Source organism: Schistocerca cancellata, chromosome 1, assembly GCF_023864275.1.
Source record: "Schistocerca cancellata isolate TAMUIC-IGC-003103 chromosome 1, iqSchCanc2.1, whole genome shotgun sequence".
Lineage (NCBI taxonomy): Eukaryota > Metazoa > Arthropoda > Insecta > Orthoptera > Acrididae > Schistocerca > Schistocerca cancellata.
In genome coordinates, this window is record NC_064626.1 from 207,968,240 (window position 1) to 207,985,186 (window position 16,947).

At 47.9% G+C, this 16,947-nt stretch overlaps 1 protein-coding gene across 1 annotated transcript in view; it reads left to right on the top strand.

Moving 5' to 3' along the window:
* Positions 1 to 16,947, top strand: part of LOC126164502 (probable Rho GTPase-activating protein CG5521) — a 289,412-nt gene that overhangs the window by 229,641 nt on the left and 42,824 nt on the right. Inside the window, exons 33-34 of the mRNA XM_049920250.1 lie at positions 11,370 to 11,547; positions 11,638 to 11,766. Of these exons, the coding sequence (XP_049776207.1) occupies positions 11,370 to 11,547; positions 11,638 to 11,766 (307 nt within the window). The remainder of the gene's footprint in view (positions 1 to 11,369; positions 11,548 to 11,637; positions 11,767 to 16,947) is intronic.

Genomic DNA, 16,947 nt, shown 5'->3' on the forward strand with positions numbered 1-16,947 from the left:
GCTGCTCATAAGCCACACATCACATCGGTAAATGCCAAAGGTCGCCTCACTTGGTGTAAGGAGTGTAAACATTGGATGATTGAACAATGGAAAAACATTGTGTGGAGTGAAGAATAACGGTACACAATGTGGTGATCCGATGGCAGGATATGGGTATGATGATTGCCCGGTGAATGTCATGTGCCAGCATATGTAGTGCCAACATTAAAATTCAGAGGTGGTAGTGTTATGGTGTGGTCATGTTTTTCATGGGGGAGGCTTGCACCCCTTATTGTTTTGCGTGGCACTATCACAGCGCAGGCCTACATTGATGTTGTAAGCACCTTCTTGCTTCCCACTGTTGAAGAGCAATTCAGGGATGGTGACTGCATCTTTCAACACGGTCGAGCACCTGTTCATAATGCACGGCACGTGATGGATTGGTTACATGACAATAAGATCCCTGTAATGGACTGGCATGCACAGAGTCCTGACTTGAATCCTATCTAACACCTTTGGGATGTTTTGGAACGCCAACTTCGTGCCAGGCCTCACCGACCAACATCGATATCTCTACTCAGTGCAGCACTCCGTGAAGACTGGGTTGCCATTACGCAAGAAACCTTCCAGCACCTGGCTGAATGAATGTATGCCTGTGAGAGTGGAAGCTGTCATCAAGGCTAAGGCTGGGCCATCACCATATTGAATTCCAGCATTACCAACGGAGGGTGCCATGAATTTGTAAGTCAGTTTCAGCCAGGTGTCCGGATACTTTTGATCACATCATGTATGTCAGATGTTACAAATACAGTCCTGCACATACCAATCACCTTACAAGCATAACTTTCACAACACATCATGTAGGCAGAAACCTTTCTGAGAACTACCTTACTAGTCCTTGCATTTTCATGTAATAGCATACCATGCGCTTTTATGCACTCATTCTTAAATATGACTGTTGCAAAGTGAGGGAAACATGTATCATTCAAAGAGTATTCTAAGACCTGCCATTTTTCAGAGACAAAGTTAGGGAACATAATTGTGTGATCAGTATTGCTTACATGTTGTTAATTCTTATTAAAATTCATAGATAATAAACTTTGACATTTCTTACAACCATTCGAGGCATAATCAAATATTCGTTATTGTTGCAAGGATGGTATGAGGTTCTATTAAATAATTTTTAAAAGTTGTTCTCTATTGTATATACCATTGCTGAAAATAGCCTGTATGCCCACTGTCATTGCATGAACCCTAAATTAGCACGATATTATGGTCTCTCTCTCTCTCTCTCTCTCTCTCTCTCTCTCTCTCTCTCTCTCTCTCTCACACACACACACACACACGCACACACACACACACCACTTTATTAAAACACTCCCTTAAATGTGATTAAAAACTATGTCACCCTGATCTGTGATATATTAAAATCTAAAAAAAATTTCGTTAGTGTTGAGTGACGGTTATGCTAAAAATTCTTAGACCATGAACATGTCATAGGTGTTACAGCAATCCAAAGCAGGTAAATGAAACTTACACATGTCTTCAAGATATAATTTCTTTGACTGTTACATCTTACAGGTGTGTTAGTCTTGTTTACCTGCTTCAGACTGCCTTAATAGAGATGACATGTTAATGGTTTAAGAACTTTAAGCATTGTGCTTGACAGTGGCATAAAAGCCGAAATCTAGGCAGTACAGAAGATAAATACAGTAATACGCAGTCAAACAGTGGTTTACTCTTTCAAAAAACTTTTAAAATTGCATAGTGTACTGTCAAATACTAACATCATTTACATTTGTTATTACTGTGAACAGATGAGTGTAATTCTGGTAATATTTTTTTTTTCTGAAATCATCTCACGTGTTTGCTTTCCTAAAAGTAGTATATTAAAATTAATGATTTTCATCATTAATACTTCTGTGCAGAGAGATATACTGCTCTGAAACCAACGCATCACATTTTATGGCAATAAGAGCAGTTGCTCTTGTTATCTATTTCAAATAGAACAAAAAAAATTATTAAAATTGCCTGAGAATCTTCTATTTCTGCTCATTTAACATTTGTATTGGCTGTTTTATGAGGTGCTTGTATATCTCAATCTCTTCAAAGATATCCAAGTTTTTCCCTTATCTGGTCTGTGTAAAATTTTTAATGTTCTGTTTATGTTGAATTCAGAGTGGTTGCTTTCTGTCAGAATCATACTAGATGTGGACCTTTTACTTTCACCTGTATAATGTGTTAATTTATATTGTATCTGAAATTGTTCTAGTATATGGCATGATGACAGTATGTTTTAGATTTACACTTCTTTGTACCTTGCGCGATTTTGTCATTTTTTATTAACTGTTTCACTTTCAGTTTCTTCTGATAGATTTTGCTAACCATGTTTGAACCACATTGGTTGTTGTAGGCTTTCTAAAAACTCCAAATTTGTGCCCCAGATTGCTTTACTATTTTAAAATCAGAGGAGCTGATACTCTTTTTCAAACTGTAATTTCATGGTATACATCCAATTCTTAGGCAAGTTGTTTGGCTGCTTGTGCCTACAGTTTCTCTGTTTGATGCTACTGTTAAAAAGGATCAATGTTTCATGTACATATCACCTGTAAAAATATATGATACGTTGTTAGATGAAAATGCAAGGACTAGTAAGCTAGCTGTTAGTAATGTTTTTGCCTGCATCTCATGCTGTCAGTGTTATGCTTGTAAGCTGATTGTATGTGCAAGACTGTATTTGTGACATCTGCATGCATGGGAACAAGTGCCTGTCCCCACATAATACGAAACAAGTTTTTACATGTGGTACACATCACTAACATCATGTAAATAATGCAAACAACAGTTGTAACACACAGACATAATACTGTTCAGTAAAGTGTTTCCCCTGTTTACTGTACTTTGGGTGTTATATTGCACACGTTTGAAAATGGTCTCACACTACAATTGGCCAGTAATGTAATTTATATGCATTCTGCATTAAAGGAATAAAATTGACAACCCATGGTAGTCAAAATGGTACTGTCATTTATATGAGTGAACTGTGACCCTTTTTAAGTGAGGTGCTAAGTATTCCTCAAAATATTAACCTGAATTATTAGTCGACCACAATACTATTGCACCAAGCAGTGAGGTCGCTTCAGTCAGCTTATTGTGAATTTTTATCACAATATTTCACAAGGACATTCTGAACCATGTAGTAGTTTGTGCTCAGCTGTCTTGAACTCATTTACAATGCGATACTTTCCTCAGTCACCACTGTACGTGTTTACTATGTCATGGTGTGTAGCTGATAGCAGCCACAGGAGACCACGTGTTACAATATTGTGGTTGATAACTCCAATAAGTAATGATATTTCTAAACTGAAATGGATAGGTTGCTACTCACCACATAGAGGAGGCACTGGATCATAGACAGGCACAACGGAAAATACCCCCCTGCGGGTCCGGGGTAAGAATAGGCCCGAGGTATTCCTGCCTGTCGTACGAGGCGACTAAAAGGAGTTTCAACTGTTTCGGCCTTCCATGTGATGGTCCCCCTTGGGGTTTGACCTCCATTTTTCTAAATTTCTACAGAAGTACGAGCCTTTTGGGGAAGGACACCTTACGTGGTGTACCACTGGTCCTAAGTGCACTCAGACCTTGGCACTCAGCATTGCACCGGCGTTGTAACCATACCCACTATTACTCAAATTGGGCCTAAACGCCTTTTGGGTTGTCCCAGTTACGCCCATAGTGCATCTCCATCTGCACCAGCAATCATGATGGACTTTCCATGGCACCAGAAATCCAGCACGGTAGCCAGCCCGTTGTGGTGGGGTCGTCATGTACCCTCTAGGTTGTAGCCCCCTGACAACACAGGGATCGTACTGCCGATACCTGAGCTGCACCCTCCCCACGTCGGCCAAGGAGTAGATGCCCGTCTCCTTGGGGCATCAGGACTCCCGGCAATGGTCATCCTGCCAGGTGGCCCTTGCTGCGGCTGGGTGGCGCCCGTGGGGAGAGCCCCTGGTCGGAGTGGGTGGTATCGGGGCGGACGTTTCGCAGATGAAACGTCACCACGTATCGGGTCGCTCTGCGGCCGAGTCTTTCAAAAGAAAAAGTACCGTTTCTGGTTCTGGTTCTCCTGCCCCTTCCCCCTTGGCCACTCCATGGGAGGAGGGACAGGCCCGCCGGCTTGGAGCGAAGTTCTTCCCCCGCTATTTGGTCTGTTCTCGAACTGATGGGGGGACATTCGCCACCTCCAAGCCCATGTTCTTTGTTCAGCACATTGAGGACATCTTCGGGGAAATCGAGGCTCTCAGCAAGATGCGTTCAGGGTCCGTACTTATCAAGACCACGTCCGCCACACAGTCGGCGGCGCTCCAGGCGTGCGACCGCCTAGGGGACACCCCAGTCTCCATTGTCCCACATCTGGCACTCAATAGGACGCAGGGGGTTATTTTTCATCGTGACCTCCTGCTACAATCTGATGTGGAGCTCAGGGCCAACCTGGAGCGCCGAGGCGTGCATTTCGTCCGGCGAGTCCAGCGCGGCCCCAAAGACCGTCGCATCGACACTGGGGCCTTTATCCTCACCTTCGAGGGGGACGTTCTCCCGGAGAAGGTAAAGGTAATGTGCTACCGGTGTGACGTGCGACCCTACGTTCCGCCTCCTATGCGCTGTTTTAGGTGTTTGCGCTTTGGGCACATGTCGTCACGGTGTGAGGCTGAGCCCCTCTGTGGCGATTGTGGCCGTCCTCTTCGTGAGGAACATACATGCACCCCACCACCTCGGTGCGTTAATTGTCCTGGCGTCCACTCGCCTAGATCCTCAGACTGCCCCGCATATCAGAAGGAGAAGAAGATACAAGAAATCAAAACTTTGGATCGGCTGTCTTATTCTGAGGCCAGGAAGAAGTACGACCGCCTCCATCCCGTGCCATTGACCACTTCATTTGCCTCAGTTGTGTCCACTCCTTCCGCGGTATCCTCACCCCTCTCCTGTCCCCCCTCCGCCTCCTCCGCCCATCAGGGGGCTCTGCCTCCGCCTCCCAAATCCCTCCCTTCCAAATCCTCCTCCCCCGTGGCCCCCACCCCCTCTGCCCCAGGGGCCATCCTTCCTCCTCCTTCTCCCCACACGCCACCTGAGAAGCGATCCCCTTCTCAGGCGTCCATCGGGGACACGTTCCGGACCCCGGCTTCCGAGGTCCGGCGTTCCAAAACGGACCCCGCGCGTGAGGACCTTCTTCGGGTCCAGCCCACCATCCCTGTACCTCCTCGGCCTTCCAAGAAGGCCTCCAAGAAGAAGTCTCTATCCCCCTCTCCACCCCGGCGCGTTTCGACTGACGCTCCATCCGTGAGTCGCCGCTCCCGGCCGTCCTCAGTTTCGCCAGGACGCTCTGCTGCCAGGCGCTCAGCTGGCCTTTCGTCGGCAAATGATGCTGCCCCTCCTACACAACCAGGGACAGCGGCCGCAGCTGGCGACCAGTCGATGGAACCGGATCCGCCTCCCGTCGGTTGTAGCGTTGTTCCCTCGCAACCTGGCCCTCCGCGGCCGTCGAGGTGACCAGCTCTTCCCCCGTCTCGTTCCCCCAACTTTTTGACTAGCGATGGCGTTGTTTCATTGGAACATAAGAGGTATTCGATCTCATCGGGAGGAATTACAACTGCTCCTCCGCCTGCACTGTCCGCTCGTCCTTGGACTCCAGGAAACCAAGTTGCGCCCGACTGACCGTATTGCCTTTACCCACTATACCTCGGAGCGGTATGACCTTACCCCTGTGGACGGTGTCCCAGCTCATGGTGGGGTCATGTTGCTCATTCGGGACGACGTCTATTACCATCCCATCCCATTGACCACCCCACTCCAAGCAATAGCTGTCCGCATTACTCTTTCTGCTTTTACTTTTTCAGTTTGTACCATCTACACTCCACCGTCGTCTGCCGTTAGTCGGGCTGACATGATGCACCTGATCGTTCAGCTTCCCCCGCCGTTTTTATTGTTTGGCGACTTCAATGCCCATCATCCCCTTTGGGGCTCTCCTGCATCCTGTCCAAGAGGCTCACTCTTGGCAGATGTCTTCAACCATCTCAATCTTGTCTGCCTCAATACCGGCACCCCGACTTTCCTCTCGGACTCCACTCATACCTTCTCCCACTTGGACCTCTCGATATGTTCTACCACTCTTGCCCGTCGGTTCGAGTGGTATGTCCTTTCTGACACCTATTCGAGCGACCACTTCCCCTGTGTCGTTCGTCTCCTGCACCACACCCCATCCCCACGTCCTTCGAGCTGGAACATACTGAAAGCTGACTGGGGACTTTACTCATCCCTGGCGACCTTTCCGGACCACGATTTTCCCAGTTGTGACAGTCAGGTCGAATACCTCACGGCTGTTATCATCCATGCTGCCGAACGTTCCATTCCTCGTACTACTTCTTCACGTCGCGTTTCCATCCCCTGGTGGAACGAGGCTTGTAGGGACGCTATCCGTGCTCGACGACGTGCTTTACGCACCTTTCGCCGCCACCCTACGTTGGCGAATTGTATTGAATACAAACGACTCCGAGCGCAATGCCGTAGAGTCATCAAAGACAGCAAAAAAGCTTGTTGGGCCTCTTTCTCCGGCTCCTTTAACAGTTTTACTCCATCTTCCGTCGTTTGGGGTAGCCTGCGCCGGCTGTCGGGTATTAAGGCCCACTCCTCGGTACCTGGCCTGACCTCAGGTAATGCGGTCCTTGTTGATCCGGTGGCTGTCGCCAACGCCTTTGGCCGCTTTTTCGAGGAGGTTTCAAGCTCCGCCCATTACCATCCTGCCTTCCTTCCCAGGAAAGAGGCAGAAGAGGCTCGGCGACCTTCCTTCCACTCGCTGAATCTGGAAACCTATAATGCCCCCTTTACTATGCGGGAACTCGAACGTGCGCTTGCACTGTCCCGGTCCTCTGCTCCGGGGCCGGATGCCATTCACGTTCAGATGCTGGCACACCTTTCTCCGGCGGGCAAAAGCTTCCTTCTCCGTACCTACAATCGCGTCTGGACCGAAGGTCAAGTCCCCATGCGTTGGCGTGACGCCGTTGTTGTTCCTATACCCAAACACGGGAAGGATAGACACCTTCCTTCTAGTTACCGCCCCATTTCTCTTACAAGCTGTGTCTGTAAGGTGATGGAGCGCATGGTTAATGCTCGGTTAGTCTGGATTCTTGAATCTCGACGGCTACTTACTAATGTCCAATGCGGCTTTCGTCGCCGCCGCTCTGCTGTTGACCACCTCGTGACCTTGTCGACATTCATCATGAACAACTTTTTGCGAAGGCGCCAAACGGTAGTCGTGTTCTTCGACTTGGAGAAGGCTTATGACACCTGTTGGAGAGGAGGTATCCTCCGCACTATGCACAGGTGGGGCCTACGCGGTCGCCTGCCCCTTTTTATTGATTCCTTTTTAACGGATCGAAAGTTTAGGGTACGTGTGGGCTCCGTATTGTCCGACGTCTTCCTCCAGGAGAACGGAGTGCCTCAGGGCTCCGTCTTGAGCGTAGCCCTTTTTGCCATCGCGATCAATCCCATTATGGATTGCATTCCACCTAATGTCTCAGGCTCTCTCTTTGTCGATGACTTCGCGATCTACTGCAGTGCCCAGAGAACATGCCTCCTGGAGCGCTGCCTTCAGCGTTGTCTAGACAGCCTCTACTCATGGAGCGTGGCAAATGGCTTCCGGTTCTCTGAAGAAAAGACGGTTTGTATCAACTTTTGGCGATATAAAGCGTTCCTTCCGCCATCCTTACATCTCGGTCCCGTTGTTCTCCCATTCGTGGACACAACTAAGTTTCTAGGGCTCACGTTGGACAGGAAACTGTGTTGGTCTCCACACGTCTCTTATTTGGCGGCCCGTTGTACACGTTCCCTTAATGTCCTCAGAGTTCTTAGCGGTTCATCTTGGGGAGCGGATCGCACTGTCCTGCTTCGCTTGTATCGGTCCATAGTCCGATCGAAGCTGGATTATGGGAGCTTCGTCTACTCGTCCGCTCGGCCGTCCCTCTTACGCCGGCTCAACTCCATCCACCATCGGGGGTTACGTCTTGCGACCGGAGCCTTCTACACTAGTCCTGTCGAGAGTCTTTATGCTGAAGCTGCCGAGTTACCGTTGACCTACCGGCGCGACGTACTGCTGTGTCAGTATGCCTGCCGGCTGTCGTCTATGCCCGACCACCCCTCTTACAAGTCCTTCTTCGCCGATTCCCTCGACTGTCAGTACGGGTTGTATGTGTCTGCCCTGCTGCCCCCCGGAGTCCGCTTCCGTCGCCTGCTTCGACAATTGGATTTTGCCCTCCCTACCACCTTCAGAGAGGGTGAGAGCCCGACACCACCTTGGCTCCAGGCTCCGGTTCATATTTATCTCGACCTCAGCTCACTCCCGAAGGATGGTACTCCGGCTGCAATGTATTGCTCACGGTTTGCCGAACTTCGTGCTCGACTTGCCGGTCACACCTTTATTTACACCGATGGCTCCAAAACTGACGATGGTGTCGGCTGTGCCTTTGTCGTCGGGGCCGCCACATTTAAATACCGGCTCCTCGACCAATGTTCCAGCTTTACGGCCGAGCTTTTTGCTCTCCATCAGGCCGTTCAGTATGCCCGCCGCCACCACCATTCATCATATGTACTCTGCTCTGACTCACTCAGTGCTCTTCAGAGCCTTGGAGCTCCCTATCCGGTCCATCCCTTGATACAACGGATACAGCAGTCCCTCCATTCTTTGGCTGATAACGGTGGTTCTGTCAACTTTCTGTGGGTTCCCGGACATGTGGGAGTGCCTGGGAATGAGGCTGCGGATGCTGCAGCCAAGGCTGCAGTCCTCCTGCCTCGGCCAGCCTCCCATTGTGTCCCGTCATCCGACGTTCGTGGGGATGTCTGTAAGAGGCTTGTGTCGTTGTGGTGGGATGCTTGGTCATCCCTCCAAGGAAACAAGCTCCGGGCAGTAAAACCGCTACCAACTGCTTGGACAACATCCTCCCGACCATCTCGGCGCGAGGAGGTCCTTCTGACCAGGTTGCGGATTGGGCATTGCCGGTTTAGCCACCGCTACCTGCTCTCCGGTGACCCAGCCCCACAGTGCCCTTGTGGTCAGGCATTAACAGTGCGCCATGTTTTATTGTCGTGTCCCCGTTTTAGTCAATTTCGTGTTGTCCTGTCCCTGCCATCTACTTTACCGGATGTTTTAGCTGATGACGCTCGAGCAGCTGCTCGTATTCTACGTTTTATAACTTTAACTGGCTTGTCCAAGGACATTTAATCTTTTTACTTATTTTGTCTGCATCTTTGTCGGGTCCTTCTGGTGTCCCCTCCATCCCCTTGAGTTTTACCAGATTCCATGTGCTCAAACAACAGTGACTGGGCGCTAATGACCTCAGCAGTTGAGCGCCCTTAAACCCAACCAAAAAAAAAAAAAAAAAAAAAAAAAACAACGGAAAATACTATTAAACATTTATGCTTATGGATGAAAAGGTCTTTCATTTGAAGTAGAAAACACATTCCATCCTGGATTTTCCATTGTTTGAAAACACATGCACATTCACACAAGCACAGCTTGCACACACGTGGCCACTTTTTTTGGGTACTGGGGCCTGATTGTGACTGCATCCGACATGCAGCAGCCTGCTGAGGCAAGAGGTGGGGGTAAGGAGGAAAGGTGGGACATGAAGGGGGAGGAATAATGGTGTATTAGCAGTGGGGAAAAATGTTGCTCTGCCAGTGTGCAAGGATGTTGTGGGGACAGGATGGGGCTGCTAGGTGCAGAGTTGGGAAACTGTGTTGGGGGCAGTAGAGGGTGGAAGGTGGGAGGGAAGGAAGGGGTAGGGAGGGGAGAGAAATGGAGAAAGAGAACAGATTAGTAGATGTGGTGGTGGAATAGAAGGTGTGTGTGTTGTGCTGGAGTGGGAGCAAGGAAAGACGATATATAAGGGGAGGACAGGAACTGGAGAAGGTTGAGGCCAGGGGCTTACAGGAACGAAGGATATGTTGAAGGGAGAGTTTCCAGCTGTGCAGTTTATGAGACATGGTATTAGTGGGAAGAATCCATATGGCACAGGCTGTGAAGCAGTCATAAAGTGGAGCACATCATGTGGGCTGGTCCAGCTGTCTCTTGGTCACAGTTTGGCACTGGCCATTCACATGGACAGATGGTTATTAGTTGTTGTGACCAAGTAGGAAGTGGCACAGTGGTTACAGCGTAGTCTGTAGATCACATGGCCTTGCCTCTGATGGGACAAAAGATGGCTGTGTAAGGACCTACATATCCTCTTCCCTGCTCTGACTTACACACTACATGTGCACTCTATCCCACCAGTGCACATAATAGTCTTCTCCCCTTCTCTCCTCACAGCTCTGTTTCCCTCTCTCCCTGCCCCCAACACAGTCTGTTCACTTTTCACCTGGCATCCCTACACTGTCCCCACCACCACCTCCCTGCATGCTCCCAAAGGCAGCACAACATCTTCTCCCACCCCTACCTTGCTGTTTCTCCCTCTCCATGTTCCATGCCTCATCCCTTACTACCACCACCCACCCAAGCAGATCGTTCCTCAGATACAGTCGCAGAGTGAGAGAGTGTGTGTGTGTGTGTGTGTGTGTGTGTGTGTGTGTGTGTGTGTTCTATTTTGGAAGGAGCACTTTTTTGTCCAAAAGCTTGTTTAGCAGTCTTATTGTGGTATAGTCAATGCCCACACCATGGCGCCTGCAGCTGTGTGGCCGCGGTCTTTACGTCATACAGCCAACGGCCGGCACGCCTCGCTTATGCACAGCTCTGCACAGCTGTACAGCGCAGGAGCGGGCCTCACACACAGAGTGCCTCCACGCTGTCAGGGCAACCTTGGCCAGTGTCCTCCCGAGAGGTAGTTATGTGAGGCCGCGCCGCCAATCGTAACAAGACACGACAAGTGGACTCGGGTACGGCGGACATATTCCTCTGCCACTTGCCCTATATAGTACGCCGCCACAGCTGGCAGTCTCGTGTTGGGCTACCTACGTGCTTCGTCGAAGTTGCACCCCGGAACGACGCTACACTACAACAGTTACCATACCGGACTTGGACTCTGCAGCCCAGTCGCTGCTCTTGATCGAGCACCAAGTTGTGTTGTTATTGTGGAACTGTTGGCAATAAACAGAATTTGGAGCTCACGCCAATCGTTATTTGTTGTTTCTCCTATTACGGATACAACACTTATTTCTTGTGCATCTCAGCAAGTCAACTCCTCCTCTATGTGGTGTGTAGCACTCTATCCCTTTCATACTGTTGTTACTCCATCCTAGACTTTCATTGTTTGATATTTCTAATTTGATTTTATTTGAATGTGTAAGTTTCAGATAGCAGTTTTATATTTTCAAATAGATAATTTTGATGCCAATTTCATTAGATCGCTGGGGAGTGAGCCGTGTGCTGCAGCAGTGCACTATCCAACAACAGCACCATTTCAACATTGTCGGTTGTTGTTCTCACAGCTAGGACTAGCTGGATGGGAACGAAGATCGCAATTGCAATTGCTTGCAAAGAATGAAAAACTGCTTCGGGAACTAAGGAACCTTGACACGCAGGTATGTTTTCTACAAAAATGTATTTATTATTTCTATACTTTTTAACATCATATTTTGAATCCTACAAATATTGTTTGTGTTCTGTTGCAGCGCTGTAGAGAAACACACAAAATTGCTGTAATATATGTAGCTGAAGGGCAAGAAGATAAAAATTCAATCCTGTCAAATACATGTGGGAGCCAGGCATATGAAGAATTCATTTCCGGTCTGGCATGGGAGGTAATTGTCCCTCGTAAATGAAAAAAATAATGATAAAGTTGATCCGTGCCTTGCTCATCTTCTTGTGGCTTGGCCTTTGTTAATGCAATTAATATTTTAATGCAGAGTTGTAGTGCTAAAGAGGCTTCATAAGCAATCAATGCTTGCCTTCTGAATCAACTTTTAATTGCATTTGAAACTCCATGTTGTCAGTAAGAAAGAATTAGCTTAGTGATAGACTCCTCTCTCCCCTCTTGTTCCAAAAACTTTGTCCTGGGACTTACAGGATGGCCAAAATGGAAGCTCCCGGAAAATATTTACAGTAAGACTGATGCGGGATGACCATTTTCACAGAAGATCCTGGAAATGGCCACTACTGACATCAATGTAGTACTGTGCTTTAGTTATTGGACAGTAAGACACATGTAGCAGTTCTGCCTGAGCAACATCAGCAATAGTGTTTTCAGTATTCTGTTGTAGCTCTTCCAGTGTGTGACAATTATTTGAGTACACCTGACCCTTGAATTCATCCCTAGATAAGAATCGCAGGGGAAGAGATCAGGTTATCTAGGTGGTCAGGAGATTGCACTGCCTGTGCTAATTGTATTCTGCTCACCGAACACCTCGTGCACTTGTGACAAGGTTGTCAAGATGATGTGTGCTGTTGCTCCATCTTGATGAAAATATCCACACATTCTTTTCTGAGTTGATCCATGTATGGATCAAATAGTTTCTGGACACACATGTTAACATTAACAGTTTATGAAAGAACTGTGTGCAGACACAAGACATTGAACAACAAACACCATTATGTAGTGGTCCTTCAAAGTACTAAGGAGGATTTTGGGATGCATAATGGTGCATGTTCTGTGATGGGCTGAGCAAGGCAAAACCTTAAAAAAAAAAAAAACTGAGGATCCAAAAGTCCTGATTCCACTTCACTCACAAACTATTGGCGGAACTTTACACACAAATGTTCGTCTGGATGCTTCAACTCATAGATAACAGTTAATTTAATAGGATACATATATAGGTCCTTTTCGATAATGTTCCAACGTGATGATCTCTTAATTCCCACTTGCACAGATAAATGGCATTGAGATTTCATCAAACTTCGCTCCAGGCATTCCTTCACTAGGGGAATATTTTCTGTTTTTGAACACTTTTCAAATTGTTACAGCTTTTATTTGCTACAGAGCTGGTTTTGCATCATTATGCCAGTAAGTTTTCAATGCAGACTTTACTGGACGTTTCGCTAAAAAAACTTCCAGTTTTAAACTATTACACAAACAGTTCTCACACGTTCCTGCGAATTGCACTTCATGTAACACTTGCCAATGAACACATACTTTTAATCGGGAGCACCATTTTATGTTGCATTCAGCTGATAACTAAATATTTCTGCTCCTCTTACTCACTGAAATGTCATGGTACAGCGAAGTTAAGGGGCAGAGCATGCAGGAGATGCACATGTGTAAGCAACGAAGTGGTGCATCAGAATCACAGTTTCCAGCATTTTCTGTGAAGGCAGTTCTCCTGTTCATTAACAAGGGCCAGTTCCATTCAGTCTTATAAATACTTTCCGTTCCAGTTTTATTTTGCCCACCCTGTATGAGAATGGAAATGAGTGCTCATTTTCGTGTAAAATTACTGGACCTTCATTCCGTATGCAGAAATGACAAGAAACAAATAACAAAAAATATCTTTTCTGTCCTACCGGTTAGTTTATAACTACAACAATTCCTGCACAATATGCAAAGGAGGAGCTAGATAGGTTGATGAGGGCGAAGGGTGCTGAGGAATGGGAACTGGCAGTTGGCAAGAAGACAGCTAGGAGGAGGCGGTATTCAGACAGTTGTACTTTCCATATGTGCAATAGATATGACCAACTGTCAGAGTTGAGTGGAGAGGAGCTTCTTGTAACATAGGTGTAGGAAACATGCGGCAGTCCTCAGCAGTTAGGAGGCCTAAATCAAACAGAAAGAAGGAAGGTTCTGCTGCTGGGTAGTTTGCACGGTAGAGGTGTGGGCCAGCAGTTGCAGAAAGTGTTGAGGAGTGAGTACCAAGTCACCAGCATTGTAAAGCGTAGTGTAGGGTTGGCTTAGGTGACTGAGAGCATTGGGAAGCTATGTAGGAATTTCATGGAGGAGGATCAGGTAGTGATAGTGGGCGGAGCAGGGAATAGTCGATAGAGACGGGGAATATGATGGAGATGGTGACCTGGTAAAGGTAGCTACTCAAACTGATGGCACTAATGTACATTTCATGCTATTGTTTCAGCACCATGATCGGCGTCATCCTAATGTGGCTGTTAAGCGTGTTAACTTGGGGCTGGAGGGGGTGCAGATGGCAGAGGACATTGATCAAATTTCCGTGGTGCCAGTTGAGCCTATCAGTAGATCAGGTTTCACTAGGCATGGCCTGCACTTCAATGAGTATGGCAAAGCATAGGTGACAGTGTAGTGGGTGGGGGTGGGATCCCTCATGGAAAAATTCCTGTAGTAGTTGGTGTTAGAGCAGCACCTTTTTCTAGATTCAAGTCAGCTGGTAATGTATACTTGCTTAAAGGAAGTTCCTCTAACTAAGGAATCACCTTCAGATGAGGTCAGGTATGTAAGTAGAGAAGGAATTAGCATATTTCATCAAAATGTATGAGGTGTTAGATACAAAGATAGTGAACTGCTTACACATATTGACTCGGACATTATTGGTATGTCAGAGCACCACTTAAATAATTTGACAGTTCAGAGGCTTCCTTTACCAGGACACAGATTAGCTGTCGTTCTTCAAGGAGTTCCTTGCAGAGAGTGGGAGTGGGCACGTACATAAAAAGCAATATTCTGTTTGAGTCCTAGACATATCACGGCACTGCACTGAACATATATATGAATGTGGTGCAGGGGCAGTTGAATTTAATGAAACTAAAGTTCTAATCGTTATTTATAGGTCCCCTAACTCTGACTTCAGAGCATTTCTGCTCAAGCTAGAGGGGGTTCTTGGTTCACTTTGTATGAAGTACCAGAAATTAGTTATATGTGGTGATTTAATATTAATTTAGCATGCATGCATGCATGTATGGTGCATCATGTCAATCGTGCCCGCTTTTTCGTCAATGCATTGCTGTCCCACTCATTCTCCATCTCTTGGGCGAGGACACCTTCCTGGGTGTGGGGTTTTCCACCATGCACTATGCAGTGTCGCTTCCTGTGCCAACGATGACCGTGGACTTGTTTGCATCTGACATCCAGCACGGTAACCAGTTCATTGTGGTGGAGCTGCCAGTTACCTTGTTGGTTGTAGCCCCCTGACCACACAGGGATCGCTCTGCTGATGCCTACGCCGTTAACTGCCCTCATATGCCAAGGAGTAGGTGCCTGTCACTCTGGGGCATTGGGACTCCTGGCAATGGCCATCCTGCCAGGTGGCCTTTGCTGCAGCTGGGTGGCACCTGTGGGGAGGGCCCCTGGTTGGAGTGGTTGGCATCAGGGTGGATGACACACAGTAAAGCATACTACATCCACAATTGCTGGTGATCAAACAGCAGCAGTCTGTAAGTGTTCTCATGGGAGGAACACCAGGCTAAGTGTGGCAGTGAACCTTATTCACCCCAGTACCTCTTATGTACTAGAACTGATGGGGACTCCTTTGTTTCGATGAAGCCACAGTGTTTTGTAGACTATTTAGAGGACAAGTTTACGGAGGTGGAGGGCTTGTCCAAAATGCAGTCAGGGTCAATCTTGATAAAAACAGCATCCTCTGCCCAGTCACAGGCATTACTCCCTTATGACGAGCTGGGGGATGTTTCTGTTACTATCACGCCCCACAAGAGCTTTAATATGGTCCAGGGTATTATATTCCACAGGGACCTTCTTTTACAGTCTAACGATGAGCTGTGTGCCAACTTAGAGTGACGAAGCATTCATTTTGTCCGGTGCGTCCATCGGGGTCCGTGGGATAATCATGTTGCCACCGGTGCCTTCATCTGGGCCTTCACATTGCCCGGGAAGGTAAGGGTGATGGTCTACTGCTGTGATGTAAAGCCATATATCCCTCCCCCTGCCATATATCCCTCCCCCTATGTGGTGCTTTAAGTGCTGGAAGTTCAGCCATATGTCTTCCCCCTGTACTTCCAACGTCACATGTTGAGATGATGGATGTCCATCACATCCCATGCGCCTCACCTCCCATCTGTGTCAGCTGCGGAGAACATCATTCCCCTTGCTCACCAGACTGCAGGATTTTACAGCACGAAAGGAAAATCATAGAATACAAGACCCTGGACCTACTGACCTACACTGAGGCTAAGAGGAAATTTGAGCGTCTACATCCTGTGGCTATGAAATCCTCTTACGCCGCCGCTGTGAGAACAGTTGTAGCCCCATCCATTCTGTGAATTCTGGTTGGCTCTCTGAGCTGGAAGACTACACCTGCCCGCTTGATGGTGGGGGGGCACTTCCCTCCCTGTTGCTCCCACACCACCTACCTCGGGAGCACTGTGCCCCCCCCCCCCCCTCCCCCCAACCATCGGGGACACCAGTCCCCACTTCTCAGCCAGGGAAGCGTAAGTCGTCTTCAGTACTTCTTGCTAGGGAAGGGTCCCTCGGGTCACTCCTGTCCCAGGTTTCTGCTAGTGGGAAAGATGACTCCCGCCAGTGCCTTCACAATCATCCTCAGTTCTGAAGACTGAATCAGTCAAGCCCTCCCAGCCAGAGCAACCCAAGGAGCAGCAAGAGAAATCCAAAAAGAAGACCCCCACGACCAAGGGACGTGCAGTGGCACCCACACCACAGCTACGTACAAGCTTTGCTTCTGAGGATGAGGTGGAGATTCTGGTGTCTGCTGGGGACCTAGATCTCGCCGACCCTCAGACGTCATGGATACAGACTGCTCAGGAAATAAATTGATGGCTGCAAGTGACCCTGAGATGTAAATTGCCTCATTGAATGTCCCATGCCTTCCCAGCCTCACAATCACGTCAATTTCCAGTGGAACTGCAGCGGGTTTTTCAATCGCCTGGCTGATCTACGGCAACTGTTAAGCTTTACACTTACTTTCTGCATTGCCCTCAGCGGCTGTTAGGGATATTACAGGAACAATAGTGACTGTAATCGAGTGTCAGATGGAGTTAGCGTCTATGCGCTAAACTTGGTATGCAGTGAACCTGTGCTCCTTCAAACCCCTCTCGAAGCTGGGCTGTCAGGA